Source organism: Puma concolor, chromosome D3 (genome assembly GCF_028749965.1).
Source record: "Puma concolor isolate L17-30 chromosome D3, mPumCon1.1.hap2, whole genome shotgun sequence".
Taxonomy (NCBI): Eukaryota; Metazoa; Chordata; class Mammalia; order Carnivora; family Felidae; genus Puma; species Puma concolor.
Genome location: NC_141678.1, coordinates 19,822,480 through 19,842,143, shown reverse-complemented (window position 1 = coordinate 19,842,143; position 19,664 = coordinate 19,822,480). Strand labels below are relative to the sequence as shown.

General features: G+C 56.1%; 2 protein-coding genes across 3 annotated transcripts in view; one reads left to right on the top strand and one right to left on the bottom strand.

Moving 5' to 3' along the window:
* RSPH14 (radial spoke head 14 homolog) overlaps positions 1 to 19,664 on the bottom strand; it is an 84,105-nt gene that overhangs the window by 771 nt on the left and 63,670 nt on the right. For both annotated transcript variants that reach the window (XM_086681982.1, XM_025933470.2), the window contains 2 exons: positions 3,824 to 4,049; positions 1,826 to 1,962 (listed from right to left, as the gene is read on the bottom strand). In XM_086681982.1, the coding sequence (XP_086538108.1) occupies positions 1,826 to 1,962; positions 3,824 to 4,049 (363 nt within the window). The remainder of the gene's footprint in view (positions 1 to 1,825; positions 1,963 to 3,823; positions 4,050 to 19,664) is intronic.
* The window catches only part of GNAZ (G protein subunit alpha z), a 53,395-nt gene continuing 44,652 nt past the window's right edge, over positions 10,922 to 19,664 (top strand). Inside the window, exon 1 of the mRNA XM_086681981.1 lies at positions 10,922 to 11,060. The gene's annotated coding sequence lies outside the window, so the exon portion shown is untranslated. The remainder of the gene's footprint in view (positions 11,061 to 19,664) is intronic.

Genomic DNA, 19,664 nt, shown 5'->3' with positions numbered 1-19,664 from the left:
GCTTAATGTACTCTTCTCTCTCTCTTTTTTTTAATTTTTTAATGTTTATTTATTTTTGACAGAGAGAGAGAGACAGAGAGAGAGAGACAGAGCACGAGCAGGGGAGGAGCAGAGAGAGAGGGAGACACAGAATCTGAAACAGGCTCCAGGCTCTGAGCTGTCAGCACAGAGCCCGACGCGGGGCTCAAACTCACAAACCATGAGATCGTGACCTGAGCCGAAGCCGGACGCTCAACCAACTGAGCCACCCAGGCACCCCGATGTACTCTTCTCTTAATGCTGGGACCTGTCCAGCTACCCTCCGCTGTGCTGACTCCCACTGTCCCTTGGATCAACACCCATGCCCCTCCCAGAGGAGGCTCAGCCCCTGCCCTGTGCCACCACATGCCATGCTTCTCTTCTATATCATCAACCCTCTGCCACTCCCACCAATGTTCACCAGAGGCTGAGATGTCCAGGTCCCCGCCACCAAGCACAGGGCCTGGCACATGGCAGGGGCGTGGGGACCCTTGGCTGGAGTGCCAGCTTTGTGAAAAGTGGCCTCACATCCCTAGGTTCTAGCTGTTACCTGGGCCCACCATGAGCCCTCCGGCCCTCCAAGAACTCCCACAGGAAGTCCAAATGAGACACAGCACTGAGGACGCCCAAGAAATAAATGTGCTGGGGGGAGCCCCTGCCCTGGTGGTCAGCATCCTCACTGCATAATCGAAAGGAGGCTATGGCTCCAGGAAGGCCCCAACCTCTCCTCCTCTGGTATGTCTCAAATTCCACCATTAGGGTCTAGTGGGGAATGGCTGAGAGGCCAATTCTGGGGGGCTTTACAGCATGCTGATTGAGAGTCAGACCCAGTCAGTCCTCTGTGGAACACCAAGAAAGCACAGGGCATAGGGCTGGTACAGGCAATTGTGAGCATAGGGAAGGACAGACAGCTTTCAGAGGTCAAGTGGGATTACCCACCCTGGCCTCCAGGTGGGGAAACCAGCCCAGTAGCTCCTGTTAGCCCAGGGTTGGATAACTTAACATGGAAGCCTGACTGGCTGGGGTTCCCCAGGTGGGAGAGGTAATCTCATACTCTTATTTGCTGCCTACCCCACCCATTGAAAAAAGTAATTTTGGTAAAAAAAAAAAAAAAAAAAACACTATGAAGGGGTGCCTGGGTGGCTCAGTCAGTTAAGCGTCAACTTCGGCTCAAGTCACAATCTCACAGTTTGTGAGTTCGAGCCCCGCATTGGGTTCTGTACTCTTCTCTGACAGAACCTGGAGCCTGCTTCAGATTCTGTGTCTCCCTCTCTCTCTGCCCCTGCCCCACTCACTCTCTGTTTCTGTCTCTCTCTCTCTCTCTCTCAAAAATAAATAAAGATTTAACAAATTTTTTTAAAAACCCCATGAAAGCAAGGCTCCAGTTGTTTGCCTAGGGCTCAGGATAACCAAATCAAGGACGGCAAACGACATAATTAATCCCAGAATCCAGGCTTACAAGCGTCCTGGGTTGGAGGTGGGAATTCCAGTCCCAGGGAACAGCCTGGCAGGAGGGGACAGAGGTCCTAATGGGAGTGACCAGGAGGGACCACAGGTAGGTGGCCCACTGTGGCCAGGAAGAAGAAGGAGGGTGGAGCCTCGGGCCCAAACTTGAAAGGACTTCAACAACAGGCCGGGAAAGTATTTTGGTGGGGCAGGGAGGGGACAGTAGGATGCTGAGCACAAAACGAGAGTTCTGGAAAGCCTGCAGGGACAGCCAGCATGCTGGAGGCTGCAGTGACCCCCCACTGCCCAGTAAGCTCCACCACCTACACAGGGGATGCACCTGGCCAGCAAGCTGCCTCACCTTGAGTTGTCACCGTGGCATACATGAGGGCCCCGGCGGCATTGGCCTGCACCTCCTCCACCCTGTCCTTCAGCAGGTGCACCAGGATGGGGATGACGTCATGCTGCCACACCTGGTTCTTGCCCTCCAGAGGGATGCTAGACCAGAGAGGGAACAACTATGTGGCTTCACTTTTGCAAGAGGAGGTGAGCAGGGCCCAGGACCACCCCAGGGGACACCAGAAAGACTTGTGTTGGGACTATCCCTGGTGGTCCAGGCTTAGCCAATGGGTACCAAGGCACCAGGGAGCACAGATTTGGGTCTCACCCCCCACACTCAGACAACCTGGGAGCATGGCCTGTGGCCACTGAAGGCAAAACCACAGAGGAGCCAGGGTGGGGTGGGTGATGGAGACTTGTCCTAAGGTATCACATGGAAAAAAAAAAAACCAGACATGTCCCCCCCAGCTCCAAAATGGGGAGCAGCAGGACCCAGGGGTGCAAACCACAGGGACACTCATTTTGACTCCATGTAAGAGCCAGAGCTACCAGGGATGGGCTCAGCCACACAAATAGCAGCAAGCTGCCAGGGAGACACCGGTAGAGAGCCACCCTCAGGAGAGAAGATGCTGTAAGTCACTTCTAATCCTGGCACTGTACAAAGCTGTGAAAATGTACATCATGGACTCCCCATGAGCTCCCCTTGGGAGCTTGATCAAAGATGCAGAGTCCTGAGGCCCGCCTGCAGGGGTCCCATGTGTTTGTTCATTCCCACAGCCAGGGCTGCCCGAGCACCTTACAGGCCCTGGGGCCAGATGCTGAGGCCAGAGCAGGGTTGCTCCAGCTCAGCACCACTGATGTTGGGGCTGGATGGTTCTTGTGTCCCTTGCATTGTGGGATGCTCAACAGCATCCCTGGCTTCTACCCCCTCGATGCCAGGAGTGCCCCTTCTCCCCAACATTGGAACAACTAAAAATGTCTCCAGACAGTGCTGCCTGTCTCCTAGGGGACCAAAGCTCCCCCTGTTTTGAACCCCTAGTCCCAAGCGGCAAACAGAGCAAAGCCCTGTCCTCAGGAACTCCCCTTGGGGGTGGCACACAAAACAGGAGGGAATAGTGCAAAGCACATGCAGGCTGGTGGAGGCTGCCAGTTTCCAGAACAGGTATGGTCCTTAGAGGCTTCCCTGGAAGGGGACCTCTGAGCAAAGAGCAGATGGTGATGGGCCTGGGGTGGGGCCCCAGAATCTCCATGTTCATAAGCTCCCAGGGGTCTGGATCAAGGGCCACACTTGTAGAAACGATGGCCTGGGTTTCTAGAGAGAATCCCAGATGGAGGGAAAGCCAGGCCTCAGGGAGGCAAGAGGTGTCAGGATGAAGGCAGGTGGCCATATCTAAGGCATGGACCTGGGGGGGGGGACGAGGGACCACCCATCCTTGGGGAACATCTCTGTCCAGGCTCACACGCTGCCTCCCTACCGCCCTTCCTCCCAACTCTGAGGCTTTGTGCTCCCTCAGGCTCCAGGCCAGGATTTAGACTATGATTCTGTGTAACCCTGGGTCCCCTGTGCCTTCATTTCCTTACCTATAAACGGAGATACTCACCTTCCTTGGAGGAATGTCTAAATGTGCGGTGTGTAGGTAATGCCGGGCACATAGGGAACACTCAGTGACCCCTGTCACCACCAGTTCTCCTGTGCTTGTCCTACTCACAGGGAGAGGGTAAACAACCATCTCATGCTCCCCAGGGCTGGGGGCTTCCTGGGATGCAGGACTGTGAGTGCTAAACCTAGAACACCCTCAGGCCAACAGGGCTGTGGCCACCCCAGGGGAGAGGGTCCTTCTCCCCCAGGGCACAAGCAGGCCAGGGGAAGCAGGCCCTGAGGTGGGCTCCCTGGACCTCCAGGGCAGGCTGGCTTGCTGCAGGGCTGGGGGCAGCTCAGTTGCCTTTTCTGAGCCTCAGCAGAAGCCCCAGGGCCGGCCACTCCCACCCTCCCTGCTCCATCCACTCGGGCCAGGCTCACCTGACCGCAATGAGTGTGCGGGCAGCTTTGCTGCGAATGTCATCATTGGTGCTAAGGAGCTTCTGCTTCAGGAAGGGCACCACGTGGCTACCCAGTGCCTCGGTGGCATCCTCCATCAGGCAGGCCGCCAGTGTGTCCAAGAGGAGCCCCTGGATCTCTTCCTCCTCCCTCTGCAGCTTCCACACGAGTGAGGGGATCAGGCCACTGTTGACAATGCCCTGGGCTCCTGCAGAACAGGAAAGGGCACTGAGTGTGGGCCAGCCCCCCTTACACATTCTGGGCAGCAAGCAGAAGCCAGGAAAGTTCTGCAGAGCTGGTGGGGCAGGGGAGGTTTGCAAATGCCTCTGGCTCCTGGGCCCCTGAGCAGCTAGCAGGAGGCTATGGATGACAAGCCAGAGTGGGAACCACACAGCCCTGGAGAACCCCCAAAGGTGCCAGCCTTGTTGTCACCTGTAACTGGGGGGACATCAGTTACAGGCGTTCAACAGGTGTTCAGTAGCCTGAGAAGCAGCGGCCATCCTGTGTGAGCACAACAGCCATCCCTGCATGGCCAGGCATAGAAGCTTCCCTCCCTTCCCCACCCTGCACCAGAAGGAAGGAGGGGGGACCACCCAAACCCCTCCTTCCCACTTGAAACCTCTCTAAGCTGCTGGAAACCCCAGACCAGTCTGGCCAGCCCTTGGGGAAAGGGAAAAGAGCTTGCAATCAAGTCTGAGGTAGAAGCTAACAGGCTGGCATCTTATATACAAAAAGAGCTGTGCCTCCAACCCAAGATGACAGGAAGTTCATGGACTCTGGCCAAGGATGTCTAAAAAACCCCCTCAGAAAGGGGAACTCCACATGGCAGCATGGCTGGGGCGCTGGGGCTGGAAGAAGTGGTGTGGTGAGCCTCCCCAAGGATGGACTCCACTTCCCTCCTTCCAGCTAGCTCCTCCTCCCTCCGGCAGATGTCTGGAGGGGAACCTGGAACCAGCCCGGGCAGCACCCCCAAGGGGCCTAACTCCCATGTGCCCAGAATTGCTCCCATAGCAGCCATTACTGGGAAGTGAGCAGGGCACTGATGGAAGGGCAGCCCACACTCTTCCCAGCCCACCTCCCAGCCCTCTTCCTGGCCTCCCCAGTGGCCCACACCACCCACCAAGAAGCCATATATAGCCCCCATGGAGGTGGCCACCAGCAACACCTCTCTCTTCCGCCTCCCCAGCTAAACCCTCTAATTTGCTCTAGAGACAAATAAACAGGTTAATTAGCCGAAAGGTCTCTAAGTGCCAATTAGCACCAGGGATTTCCTCTTTGAAGACATCACCCCAGCCTTCCTCCCTCACTTCCTGAGGATGTCAAATGGCAGGTGCCCCCAGGGTGAGGGGGCGGAGAGGCACAGATGCGTGTCCAGTGGCTCCCAGTTCCCTGGCCAGGTTCTCACTGGGGTGTCATGGTGGAAGAAGTAGGTCTGCCCTATTTGTTCTCAGGGCATTCATGACACAGGAAAAGCAGTTTCCCATTGCTTTAAGAGGACTAGGCTTTTTGGGGTGCCTGGGTGGCTCAGTTGGTTAACTTTCCAACTCTTGATTTCAGCTCAGGTCATGATCTCACAGTTCGTGAGATGGAGCCCCGCGTCGGGCTCTGTGCTGACAGTATGGAGTCTGCTTGAGATTCTCTCTCTCGACCCCTCCCCCACTTGCATGTACGCTCTCTCTCAAAATAAATACACTTTTTTTTTTTTTTTAAAGAGTACTAGGCTTTTTAAGATTTAGTACACATGGATTTCCAAAAGTGCCTAGCTTGGACTTCTAAATATATCCAGCTGTGTGACTTTAGACAAGTTACTTAACTTCTCCGAGCCTGGTTTCCTCATTATTGAAACCAGCCTAGCTGGCAAGGAGTTGTGCAATGGCAATGGGTAGTGGGTGGGAACATGCTCTCTGTAAGGGACGATCATCATAAGCCCAAAACAGCTGGGCCTAGCATAATAAGGGACTCCACCATCACTGAGATCCACTAGAGGAGTGTGATACAAAAACAAAAGCTGCACAGTCCCTGCCCTGCAGGAACACAGCCTCTGTCTCTCCCCTTCAGCCTCACCCTCCCCATCAGGGCACTGCCAGACCACACACCTGGCCTGCTCCAGGTCCATTTCCCACCTGCCATTTCCCAGGCACCTGCCCACAGGCTCCCTACCTGCTCCAGCCCTGGGTCCAACTCAGACACAACGTGACCCAGACAGCCCCTTCCTAGCTCACCATGGGGAGGTAACATTCGATATTTCAAGGATTTGGCTGGCTGGAAAGATTTTGCATAGAGGAAGAAAGTTCCTAGCTGGGGGACACCCAAGCAAAGGGTTGGGGATGAGGAATTTGTGCATCATCCCAATTTGGGGCCTGACTGGGGCCTCACTTGCACCTAGGCTTTCCGGGGACCCTCTCCTCCCAAAGGTGTTGTTGGGCACAGGCGGGGGCCGGGGGGCGAGGGGGAAGGGCAGAGGAAGACAGTCCAAGAACAACTGTTGGAGGTGATCACCTCCACTGCTCCCTCCCTTGGTGAGGAAACCAAGGCCCAGAGTGGCAACTCAAGTGCCCAAGATCACACAGCAGACAGGGGCAAAGCCAGGGCCCCAGGCATTTGTCTTGGGCTTCTGCTCCTAGAAATGCTGAGCACTGGGACCCCAGTTCATTCTGAGACAGAGGGAGAAGATTAAAAATAAAACGCGTGCCGGGTGTGTCTCTCTCTGCTCGTTCACTTTGCTTTTCAGCTAAAAGGAGAGTTGCAGGCCTGGCTATTTATAACTAACCCAGATCTGCAACGGCTTGTTCAAGTTGGGGCTGGGGGGTTGCACAGACCCCAAGGAAATAAACTGGAGAAACCCACTCAGCCCCGCCACAGCCTGAGAGTCAGCCAGAGGGGCTTGGGAGAGCAGGTCAAGCCGGGAGAAGAGTCAGACAGGAGAGTGCTGTTGCCTGCATCCAGAGACAAGCAAGATGCCACCACCCCCATCTTCGGGTAGTGGGGAGACTAATGGCACAATCTGCCCAGGACCAGTCGTGACGAGACAGGTTCATACTCGCATAGATGAGGAGTTCCAGCGTCCTAGGCACTCTGGGCATGCAGGAAGGTAGGCCCAGGGGAGCTGGGCCTCATGGGGCAGAAGGGCAAAGGCACGAGGCATGGGTGTATTTGGGGAGGGCCCCCGGTCTGGCATGGCTGGTGTGCCAGGACGGATTCAGTGACTGATGAGCCAGAAAGCTCCACCAGTTGCTCTGGAACTGAAGGGACATGATGCCCAGGCACGGAATGCTCTGTGACTGAGTTTTGGTCATTTTCTGGAGATAGGTTGATACCACTTGGAGAGGCCACTCCTCAGCCATCTGTCCCTGCAGGATTGGTGAAGTCCAAGGCTTAATCACTAGGGCCCCCTTCCTCTTTTCACCACAGAGCCCCAAGCTGTTAACTCTTGGTCCTGTTTTCCTGGCTAGGAAGGACTGAGGATGGGGCACCAGCCCCAGCTCCCAGGGCATCTGCACCTCAGGGGGACCCACCTGTCCAGTGTTAGCCTCATGTGGCCCCCATGCCTTGAACTGCTGGCACACTGACCCCCAACTGTGCCCACCTTTGTTCATGAGGACACATCCCTGTCCTTAGTTTACTGGGCCTCTCAATAGCATATGATGTGGCTGACCCCATCTTACCTCTCAAGACACTCTTCCTGAGGCTCCAGGACCCTCTACTTGCTGGTTTCCCGGCTACCTCTCCCACTGGTCCTTCATGTGCTTAGCAAGCACCACCCTTCCTCCAGCACCTCTTCTCATGGGGGCCTCTTCCTTGGCCCCCACCCTCCCCACTCTGCCCCCCCTGCCAGGGCCAGCTTTGTCATGGCTGCAGCCACCACATGGCCCTCTCCTGACACACTCTGTCGCTCAGTGATCCTGCAGCCCTATGCTGAACTCAGCTTCATGCAGAATCTCTGCTTTCTTATTTTCTCTGGGATGAATAGTTGACATTTTTGTTATTTGATTCTGCATATTAAGACAACCTACACCATCTCAGGTGCCTGGGTGGCTCAGTCAGTTAAGCGTCTCTTGGTTTCGGTTCAGATCATGATCTCAGGGTCATAGGATTGAGCCTCACATCAGGCTCCACGCTGGGTGTGGAGCCTGCTTGAGATTTCTCTCTCTCTCCCTCTACTGCTTGTTCTCTCTCTCTCTCTCTCTCTCTCAAAAAAAAAATGGGGGCACCTGGGTGGCTCAGTAGGTTGAGCATCTGGCTCTTGGCTTCAGCTCAGGTCATGATGTCGCGGTTTGTGGGTTCAAGCCCCACACCTGGCCCTGGACTGACAGTGAGGAGCCTGATTGGGATTCTTTCTCTCCCTCTCTCTCAGCCCTTCCCCTGCTCATGCTCTCTCTTTCTCTCTCAAAATAAATAAATACACTTAAAACAATTTTTTTAAAAAATAAAGACATTAAAAGCTAGAGGCACCTGGGTGGCACAATTGAGGGTCTGACTCTTAATTTCAGTTCAGTCACGATCCCAGGGTCATGGGATCGAGCCCTGCATTGGGCTTTATGCTGAGCATGGAGCCTACTTAAGATTCCCCCCCTCTCTCTGCCCCTCTCCCCAACTCATGCTCTTTCTAAAATAAAATAAATGAATAAACAAAAATTAAAAATTAAAATAAAATAAAAAGCTAATCTTAAAACTCTCCGGTGGTTCTTAGGTCAACATCCCCAATCTTGCATAAGGGCCACTGGCCCGGTTCGACTGTCCCCAGCTCCACTCCAGCTTTGTATTCTGGCACCCACACCTGCTTGCTGGCTCCAGCCATGCTGGTCTCCCATGGGTTCCTCCAATCATCATAGCTCCTTCACATCCAGCACATCCCCCACCTTGGAACATGCTTCTCTCCTGTCCCAGGTCACAGGCCACCTCCATTCTGCTGTCCCAGTGCCCAGTTCTCCCCCTGCATGTGTGCCCAGGGTTCTGGGGAAGGCTCTCCTCCGTGAGGCAAGAGTAATGGTGGATTACTGCCCCACAAACAGGAAGGTCCACAGGCAGGGTCGGGCCTGTCTAAATCCTAGAACTGTGTCTGTGCAGAGGAGGTCATCAACAAATAATTGCTGTATGAAGGATTACAATCATTAGTGGCCCCTCGGGTCAGGTGAGGGAGGTAGCAGCCAGCTCCACTGGGCTGCTTCATGGGCTAGCTCCGATCTCATGTCCGGACTGCTGTAGAGGGTCATCTACACTAACATCTAGTTTGCCTCTGCAAACAGCTCAATTCTGACCCCAGTCCTACAACAGAAACTGCCCTCACCCATCTCTAAACATGTGCCTATGTGCACTTCCCCTCAGAATCACTAAGGACAGTCTATTAGTGTCCCCTTTGACAGAAAAGGAAACTGAGGCTCATCCAGGTGAAATAACTCACCCAAGGGTGTACAGGCAACAGAGCTGGGTCTGTGCTTCACCCTCACCTCCTCTCACTTCTGATCCACATCAGGGCAGGGCCTGTGCCAATCGTCTTCCTGGTATCACATCCACTGGCCTCTGAGTGGTCCTGTGGGCAGGGGCCCAGCCTGATCCAGGCTGGGGGTTTGAGGGCATGCACCCAGAGGAGCCCCACAATTTTGGCCACCTTTAGTTCTCACTGACCACCTCCAGCCAGCGCTGTGCCAGGTCTAGGTTCACCTCGGGATGCCCATCACCAACATCTGTCCTGTCCCTGAGAGTCTGGGCAACTTCTTCACAGGTGGGCATGTCATGTCACAGGATATGTAGTCCAACAGTCTCCATCTCAAAAAGCAGAGGAAACATTCCCAGAAACGTCATGGGATAATGTTGCAATGCTACAGCGTCCAGCCTGCAGAATGGCACCCCCGCCCCTGCCTTCAAACCACAAACCTGGACTGGGATGACCACCCAATCCGCCCTTGCCAATGATCAATTCCAGTGCTCCTGCCAGGTGTTGGGTGATCCTTGCAATGTGACCATGAGGGTGTAAATTGATAAGGAAGGTGTTCCTAGGACAATCTGCATTTCACCAGGGATGCTCTAGAATACACTAAGCTTCAAGTTACAATGATGGAAAAGACAAGGAGTGGCATTAATATCTTGGTTCTCTGGCCCAAGTCTTTTAAGCACAGGAGTGAGGGACTCCTGGCGTTGAGGCCCACAGATGGGCCTCCCCGGAAATTGAAAGAATTTGGCAGACTGGCTCAGGTACATTTTGCTGCCGGTTGGATGTCTTCTACCTTCCACAAGCTTCTAAAAGGCGGCGGGGGTCCTGGCCTTAACTGAGCTGGCTGGCTCCCTCCTGCCTCTCTGATCTAAGGGACACATCCTGGACCTTTCTTCCTCTCCTCCTTTTCCAGGCAACCTTCTATGGCCAGGATTGCCAGGGACCCTTTAAAAAGCCCCTTCACGCTGGGGTAGCAAGCAGCAAAGATGACTAATATCCCACCCATCGCTGCACTAACCTCATTGGTGTAAACCTTTAGGGTTTGAATAGCCTCATAGCCTTGCACGCGTTCCAGCGGTTGGTCGCGACAATTCAGGGAAGCAGGTGCCACTAGCCCCACTTTGCGAAACAGGCTCAAAGAGGTCAGTTGGTTGCCCAAGGTGGCGGAGGTTAGTGCCAAGCTAGGTTCGAATACAAACTGGGGGAGGCGAGCGGGGGCCCGGGCCTTCCGCCACTCTTAAGCTCTGTCTCTGGCTCTTTGAGAAGCAGTCCTGCTAGCTCGGAGCCGTGCCTTCGCGCAACCAGGTCCCGGGGACGCCTGTGCGGGCAGCGCCAGCTCGTGCGGGACTGCGGCGCGCGCGGAGCCGTGGCTCCACCCCTGCCCGTTGCCATTGGGCCTCATATGCATCGGTCAGCCGCTCTTGCCCAATGGGAAGAGAGCCGGCGCTCGTGGCGGGGCGGTGGCGCCCAGCGCGTGGTCACCGGCGGGCGCGCGGCACCCCCGCCCGCGGTTGGCCTGGCAACGCGCTGCGCTCGCGGCTCCGCCCCCTGCCGGCGGCAGCGCTGCGCGGGGCGGGCGGACCCGCGGGCGGGCGGCGGGCGGCGCGGGAGAGCGGGCGGAGGGAGCCTAGCCGGCCGGAGGGTGTGCGCCGCCCGCGGTCCGGTCACGTCCCCGCGCGGGTGCCGCCGCCCGCGTAGTGCGGAACGAGGGCGCCGCGGCCCGCGCTCGCCGCCCCGCCCCGCCCCACCCGGAGCAGCTCGGCCGATGCACCGTGCGGCGGCCCGGAGGTGAGTGAGCGGACCTGCGGCCGGGGCACACGCTGAACCTCGGGGGGCCGGGGACGCGACTGGGGCGTCCACCCCACCCCCATCCGGGGCCCCACCCGGGCCTTTGTGCTAGGGATCCGCCTGGGCGGGGGGCGCCGGGGAGCAGCGAAAGGGATGCCCGGCCGGGGTGGGGGGGGACCAGGGTGGGGATGCCTGCGAGGTGGACAGGGGGAGACCACGGGCCGGGCAGGTGCTGGGAAGGGGCGCCACTGGGCCGAGGAGCCGGCAGGAGGGGGTGGCCGCGGGCCCGGGAGGTGGGCAAGGGCTGCCGGGGATGCCGCGTCGCCCCCCCCTCCCCCCCAAAAAAAAAGCCGCCCGTGCGGAGCCGGGGCCAGGAGACCTGCCGGAGAGGCGCTGAGGCGGGGTCTCCCTCCCAGGGGAGCGGGGAGGAGGCGACCCCGGGCCGCAGGAGCGCCGACCTGTGGCCTTGGCTGAAACGAAGGAGAGGGCCCCGGAGGCCTGGGCCCGGGGCCGAGTGGCTCGCAGTTTTCCGTCACCGGTCTTGCAGAGAGCAGGTTCTTTTGGAAGCATTTAGAGCAAGAGATGAGTATCGACCTGCTGCGATTGTGATATGTTCCTGGCTCAATATTTTTTTCCCTTAAAAGGTGGTGGGGGTGTTGGGGTGTTTGGGGGGAGGGGTGTGAGGGCCTCGGGGCTGGGGCTCCGTATCCTGCGGGAGATCCACTGGGGCTCTGCCTGCAGGGCGGTGCTGAGCCTGCCTTGGTGATGATGGCAGGACTCCGCCTAGGCCGAGAATTGAGGATCTCTGTTACAAGAGAGAAGAAGGCAGTGCAGAGACCAGGGTTCCCTAGAGTCCCTGTCTCAGGATGGAGGGACCCGCCTGGTAGGCGAGGTCTGCCTGTTTTGGTGAGGCATCCCAGCCCCCGATGGACTCCCTTCTGCCCAAGTGATTTCCCTGCTCTGGGGAGTGAGTCCTGCTGCCTTGGGCTCTGTCTAGAGGAGGCTCCTTGGCCAAATTCGATTAAACAAATATTTACTGAGCATTTGCTCCCCCAGAGCCTGGCGGTGAGGTAGGAGTGGACTAGGCCTGCCCTCCTGAGACCGACGCACCACCCCACAGGGGAGAAATGTCTCCCAACCCTGAGTGTGGGTGCCAGGGCCTCTGGAGGGACCTTAGAGATGAGGTCTGGGCTGGGGTCAGATGGGCCTGTGGGCAAAGTGACATTTGAACTGGAGCTTGAAGGACATGAGCACATATGGGGTGGGCATTGTGGGCAGAGGGAAGAAAGTGGAACAAACCACAGAGCGGGCACTCAGGCATTTGGGTCTGGAAGGAGCACAGGATGTGCTTGGGAAGACATAGGTGGTGTGGCGGGAAAGGTGGATGAGAGGTGCACAGGAGCTAAAGGAGCTGGGGAAATGGAACATCCCACTGCTTGTTAGTTGTGGCTATTCCAGGTAGGCCACAGTTTCTTCATCTGTAAAAGGGAGTAGCTCTGTGACCTAGGAGCTGGGGTGGGCTTGGGGAAGAGCTTGAAAGACTCTGGGGTCTCCTTGCAGCCTAGACTGCCCTTCCAGGCACCTTGTCTCATGGGCAAGGCCAGGGTACTGGGTCACCAACAGCCTGGCCCCCTTCCTAGCCAGGATGGAGAATGATATTTAGTTGGAGACTCTGCCCCTTTGGGGCGTGGATGTTTGTGAACTGTAACAGGGAGGCTTGGGAGTCTCCATTTAGGGGCTGATTGAATGGGAAGGCCTGGCCATGTTCAGTTGAAGTGGTGTGCCTTCAACGTTCCTCGTGCTCCAGGGACAAGACACTGGCATTTGGTTTAAAACTCTTGTGTGTCCCTCTAACAGACGTTGATTTTCTGAGACAGGAGGCAAATAAGACATAGTCCCTCCTCCTTGGAAGGCCAGTGTCACTTTCTGCCCTAGATCTCCTCACTTGCTCATACCCGGGGATGTTTTCGCTCTCCCTCTGAAGGGGCTGTTTGTTACTCATGTATGTGGCATTCCCCCCCCAAACTCCTAACACACACTCACTTTCAGCTTTTGGCTGAAGCCCATGTTGCTGCAGTGAGAGCAGGGCCTGCCTGCCCTCATAGGGGTGCAGATTATGCCAAGAGGGATAGAACCAGTTCACTCTTGTGCCTGTTGCCAGGCCACATTCTGACTCTGGCAGGAGTCTGTGGGATGCTAGATTTCGGATATGGAATGGATTCTTCTCTCTGTGCCCAACCTCTCAGCTCTTTTGTTTCGTGGAGTCTCAGGAATTCCTTGGTCCAGATCTCAGAAGCTTCTAGGGGGATTTCAGGAACTTCTGGGTAACCAGGTGGACTTGGCAAGAGCCCCTGTAAGAGGCCCCTGCCTAGAGCCCCTGTAAGAGGCCAGTGGGATGGACGACTGAATGGTGGGAGGGCTGGCCTGAGACTCGGGGTGTGGCCTGAACAGCGTGTTTTTCTGTGTGTTTTTCTCATGCATACATACATGTGATGGCAGTGTGTGCCGTGCCTTCCGTCCCTGGATGTGAGGATGAGGCAGCCCTATCCTGTCTCTTGCTAGCACTCGGAAGACCTAAAATGCTGTGTGGGTATAGGATGTTCTCACTGCTGCTGACCATGGCTGGGCTTGCAAGAACTCTGGAAGAAGAAGATTACCATACTGCTCTCCCACAACCCCAGGAAGGAAACCTGGGGTAACTGAGCCTCCAGACACAGGCCTGCAGGCGCTGTGGTTGGCAGGAAAGAGGGCAAAAGGAAATGGATAGGGGCATCATGGCAAATGCTGAGGATCAGCCCCAGAGCAGTGGCCAGACAGCTTAGGCAGACTGGGGATTGACGTGGAAAGGCCCAGATGCCCCAAAGCAGGTTCGGGGGGCCCTCCAGTTGAGGCCTCCAAAGACCTGGGTCAGTCCCTGGCCCTATCACCCCTGGCCCAACCCTGTGCTGACTGAGCTTCTTTGTCTTCATCCATAAACAGAGCCAAGAGTTCCCTGCCCTGTCCCTGCACCTATCCCTGCATGGGACCTCCCCGTGTGTCTGGCCCCTTATATGCATCCACACTGGCAGGGAAGATGCTCGCGGTAGTGAACTGACAGGGACTAACCACAGGGACCATCTGATGGCTCCTGGAGCACATGGGAGATGTCAGCCCTCCGTACAGAGCCCGAGGAAACAGAAATGGTTCGCACATTCATTCATTCCTTTGGCTAATATTTACCAGAACCTGCCGAGTACTAGGCACTGTGCCAGGCACAGGGATATGGCAAGGAGCAGGACAGATGCAGCGTCTGCTCTCATGGTGCTCACAGTAGTCTCAGAGAGGCTGACACAACACCTGGGTAACTGAATGCCAGGTAAGGTAGGTGCTGTGAAGAGAACCAAATTAAATGGGAGGGGGATGGGAGAGGGTCAGGGGGTCCCTTTGCATGGAGGGGCCATTGGCACAGTGCCATGGAGAGTGACGGGTGAGTCATGACTGACAAGGAAGAGCACCAGGAAAGAGGGTGGCAGGTGCATAGGCACTGAGGCTGACCCACTTCTGCTGCTGGAGGCCTCACCAGAAAGCCAGGTAGCCAGAGCCCAGTAGGGTAGGGTGGTTTACGGAGGAGGTCAGGCAGGCCCCAGTGAGGCGGGAAGAGGAGAGAAAGCTTGGAGAAGAGGAGATACTCAAACTAATTCTGCTGTTAAAAGACCTGTGTGGTTGATGGACATGGGGGCAAGACGGGGGGGGGGGGGGGGGTCGTGAGGGGCTGTTACAGCAGTCAGGGGCAGGAGGCTGCTGACCCAGTGCAGTGGGAGCAGTAGGGGTCATGAGAAGTGGTTGGATGGGGTTTATTTTAAAGAGGACCTAATGATGGACGGGAAGCATGGACAGCTGGAGGGATGGCAGTGGCATTGGCAGAGAAGGAAGATGCGGACTCCTTCATGAGAGGTAGGAAATTGGAAATTAGGTTAGACCTGGTAGACATGGACACATGTGGCGGTCAGAGGGGCGAGCGAGGCTGGGGGTAGAAACCCGGAGTCCTTGGCACCAGGTGTATGGGAAGCCAGGGACTGGCCAAGGTCATTTGAGGATCAAGGGTAGGTGGGACCAGAGGGGCTGGGTCAGGCCTCAGGGCCTTCACCTCTCAGAGCATGAGCCGAGAAGGAGCTTCCAGAAAAGAGATTGAGAAGGATTGACCAGCAAGTGAGGTGGGAGCACAATCATGATGGCCACGTGGAGTGGAGTGGAGTGGCCACATGGAGTGGATGAAGACTGTGGAAGAGGGTGTTCTCAGGAGAGCAGGGCCTCTGAGGCAAACCCTGAGGTATGCGTGGAGTGCATGGGGACTGAGCAACAGGGGTAGGACCAGCTATATGATTTGTGGGCCCTTGGTAAAAGTTATTAAACATTTCAAGACAGTAGAGCATTACATGAGGCATGGGGCCCTGACTGACTGCCCAAGTGCTTGCCCATGAAGCCTGGTTATGGCACTGGGAGGGCAGTTCCATGGGCCTGCCACCATGTTCCCCCTTCTCTCTTGGGCAGTTGGGCACACGGGCTGTGTTTGGCACTTGGGGCCACTAGGGTCAGTCGGAGCCAGCCTGCAAGCCTCACTCTGGCCTCCTGTGAGTGTTGCTTCCTCCCCCTCTGTCCCTTAACCTCGGGAGGGAGGCACGGTTCAAGGGCTGAGGGCTGGGCAGTCCTGTTGGCACGCAGTTGGCTTCATACAACAATGGCTTCCTTGAGTTCATCCCTTTTCCAAAGGAACCTGGTATATCACAGAGTTTTGAGTTATTTGCTTCTAAATTAAGGTATAACTCTCTTTTAGAGACATCCCTGGAGAATCCATCAAAAAGTGCTAAGAAGCGAGACTGTTAAAAACCACGGTGCAGGGAGAGGCCTTACAAACAGTGTCAAGCCCAGGCATTCCTTCCAGCAGCCTCTAGCCAGAAACACACCCTTCCCCGAGGGTTTGTCCAGGCCGGCTGTGCCTCTCCTGGCTGTGCAGACAGTGGTCAGAGCAAACGTTTCAGAAAGAGACCCTGCCCCAACTGAATAGCCCTCCCCAACCTCTGGAATGGAGAGCTTTGCAGGCAGGGTTCCAGGATCTGAGCCCGGACCCCCTCAGCAAGGCTCTATGCCCCTGTGAGCCAGGGAGGTCAAGGTTGTGGTGATGGAGCAGAGGACAGTAGGCTCAGTTATGCACATTTCCCCCAGAGCCCAGACATAGGCGTTCACGAGGACAGCAGCAGAACCTGCTGTGGATTACAGTGAGCTAGTGCCTTCGAAGGGCAGAGGCTCACTTTATCTTTCCACTACCAACTCCTCCAAGAAGGGGCTGATTTTTACCTCAGTTTTGTCCTCATAGTCAAGGAGACTGAGACGTGGGAAGATGGGGTGGCTTTCCCAAGTGGGTAATTGCCTCTATTTCTCCCCTTAGCACTCATCACAATATAACCTATTACCTGTTTTATTTATTTTATATACTATCTCTCTCCTGGATCTGAATGTAAGCTCTGTAAGGTCAAGACCTTCATCGGCTGTTTGCCACTGAGAATCCAGCCCCAGAGCCTGGCCTGGCCATAGTAGGGCCTCAAGAAATGGCTGTTCAAGGGGGAAATGAATACTGGCAAGTGGTCAGGGCTAACATGATCTTTTGAGCCACGTTCATGCAGAGGGCTGGGCTTCCTCGTGGCTATAGTCCTCACACTGGAGAACCAGTGCTCCAGCTCAACCCTCTGATCCCAAGAGGTTGTGCCTTTGGATCCTAAGAGGTGTGTCTTTGGCCTTAAGGTTTGGCCAACAAACACAAATCACCTATAGGTGGACACCACTGGCTGTACACCAGTGAGGCCCGACTGTGGTTCGCTCACAAGCCAAGGCAGGTGAGTGCCTCACTTCTCATGCTGCCATTATAGGCATGGGTCCCTGCCACTGGAAATCAGATGCCTCAGTTTGACACCTGGCCCCTCAGTGACATGGTATGACCTGGTAAGTCCTTGGTCAGACGTAGAGGTTTCATATGGTCATGACAAATAGGGGCATGTCCATAGGAAACTGTTGTAAGAGAGCAAGACTAGATCCTGGTGGTAGGAAAGGAACACAGTGTCTGCAGTGACCATGTGATGGCTGAATGGCCTTTCTATGGCCTGTGCCCCAAGACCAGCTCAGCAGAGCCGCTTGGTGCAGGGGGGAAAGCACTGGAGACGAAATCAGGAGACCTGGGTTCTAGTCCCAGCTCTGCCTGTAATGCTGACGCTGGTGAAGCCTCTTCACTGTCTGGGTCTAGTGTCCTCACCTTTAAATTGGCCTTGGTCAAGGGTATAGATAGTTTTCATTTCTTGTACCAACTCTGGAGTGACTGTCCAAAGCACAGAGTGTTGAGAAGGATTCTGGGGCTATGTTATGACTCAGAGGGAAAGTGGTCATGGTTGACGAGTGATGTCCACGGTGGGTATTGGAGGGAGGATTTAGACTCAGATGTGTTTGCCAAGGACTGGCTGACCCCGCCCACTACACCCTCACTCTTGCCTAGAAGCTTCAGCTCATCCTTCATCTCTCCTTCATCTCTCCCTTCTCCCAGACACCGACTCTGACCCCCCAGATTAGGTGAGGACTCGTCTCCTCTTCAGTGCTTCCTCCACCAGCCTCCTGAGTCTAACAGGCAACCCAGGACCCTACGCATGTCTCTTCCATGGCAGCCTCTTTCTGTACCCTGAATGAATGAATGAGCAATTTAGTGAGCCTCATGCTGAGCTCCAAGAAGGCTGCCTGGAATTAGGAGACTGGGTGACCACAGAAACGGTGTTGTAGTGGTGGGGACAGTGCAGGAGGAGGAGGTGAGTGACAAGGGAGGGCTATGAGAAGGTCCTGTGGGGCCCAGTCGTCCTGTCTGACCTCAGCCACAGGGCAGCTCACCAAGGTGAACATGGGAAACGGCTCCAAACTGCCCAAAGGGACTTCCAAAGACCCTCCTTGACCATGGGTTGGAGTACTTGACACCTGCAGCCTTCACCCTGCAGGAGGTCCCAGTGACCTGAGCTGGTGGTGCCACACCTCCACCTCCCCTGGCCACCATGTCAGCAAGCAACCCTGCCCACCCCTTTTGCTGTGACCCAAGCTGCCCCAGCTGTGTGCAGCCTCAGGCCTGCACCACGTGTCCCCTCTTGCTTCCTGTGGCCCCATGGAGTAACCACCAGGACCAGCCAGCCAGCCTCCACATCAGCACATGTGGGGTGCGGTGGCCCTGTCCCCAGGCTGGGCTTTCCTCCAGCATGGTCACCCCCCCCCCCACCCACTCTGTTACCTCTGATATGCTGTGCAAACATATTTCTCGATAAAATGCTGGGAAGAAAAATAATTAGAGTGTTGCCTCCATTATCCAATTTTTGATTAATCAAACTCTCTTTGTCCTCGGCCAAAATCTATTCATTTCCCTTAAACACTGGGCCAGTGCCAGGCATTGATTTCCTCTATGATAACGCCACGCACGTATGCACGCACATCCCCAGCCCTGCCCCACCTCATGGCAGGGAAGAGGGCGCAAAAACACTGATGGCGCTGTCTGAGGCCCCAACCCCACCCGCCTCCTCCAGGAAGCCCCACAGCCACACTGCACCCACCATCCCTGCCCTAGCTCCTCCAGCTCCTCAACTGGGCTCAGTTCCTACATGGCCTGAGTTTCTGGGTGTGTTCGTCTTGTCTTGCTGGCTGTTCTGGGGCTCTCCTGGGGCGGGCGAGGGGTGGAGGACCGGTGTGGAGGGGGTGTGGGGGTATGGCCACTGTGGCTATTGAGGACTGGGGCAGAGGAAGAGCTGCAACCCCAGGCTGTGTTCTGTCACTGGCACAGAAAGGCTGGAGCTGGGTGGGGAGGCCAAGGGTGAGGACCAGGGTTTGTGAAGGGGCCTCAGGGGCTTGAGGGAGGGATGGAGTTGGGGTGGGGGCAAGTTTCCGGTGGCAGCAACGGAAGCCCAGTTCTGATGGGCTTACCAGATGAAGGGACATCTGGGCTGAGGGCTCAGAGGCAGAGCAGTATCAGGGTTGGCCAAGACTAGGTGGGAGGTGGCCACACATCTACCGTGTCCATCTGGGGGAGGCCCAGGGCCTTTCCAGAAGACTTCCCAGAAGTCCCTGGCTGTCCCCTCCCTGTGATGAGTTGGCCCCTCCCTCATTCAGTACAAAGGGCTGGGGTGGATTTATTAGCACCTGCTTCCTGCTGGGTACTCCTGGGCCTGTAGGACACATCATTGGCACACAGACCAACATCCCTGTCCTGCGAAGCCAGCATTCACAAGTGTGAATGGGGAGCGGGGTAAGTGTGATGGGGGCAAGGGGGAGCAGTAAACACGGTAAGGAAGCTGTGTGCCCTGGTAGAAAACACAGTGTTGTGGGATGTTTGGGGAGTCATAAATAGAATGTGCAAGGGAGGCTTCTTGAGTTGGGGACATCTGAGCCATTTGGGGAAAGAATGGATTGGCTTTCTGGACAAAGAGTGTTCCAGGTGGAGGGAACAGCCAGTGCAGAGGCCCGGAGTTGAGATTGTGGATGATACTCAAGGGACAGCAGGAGGGCCAGTGCACCCAGTGTGGAAAGTGGAGGGGGCACGGCAGGGCGGGGGGA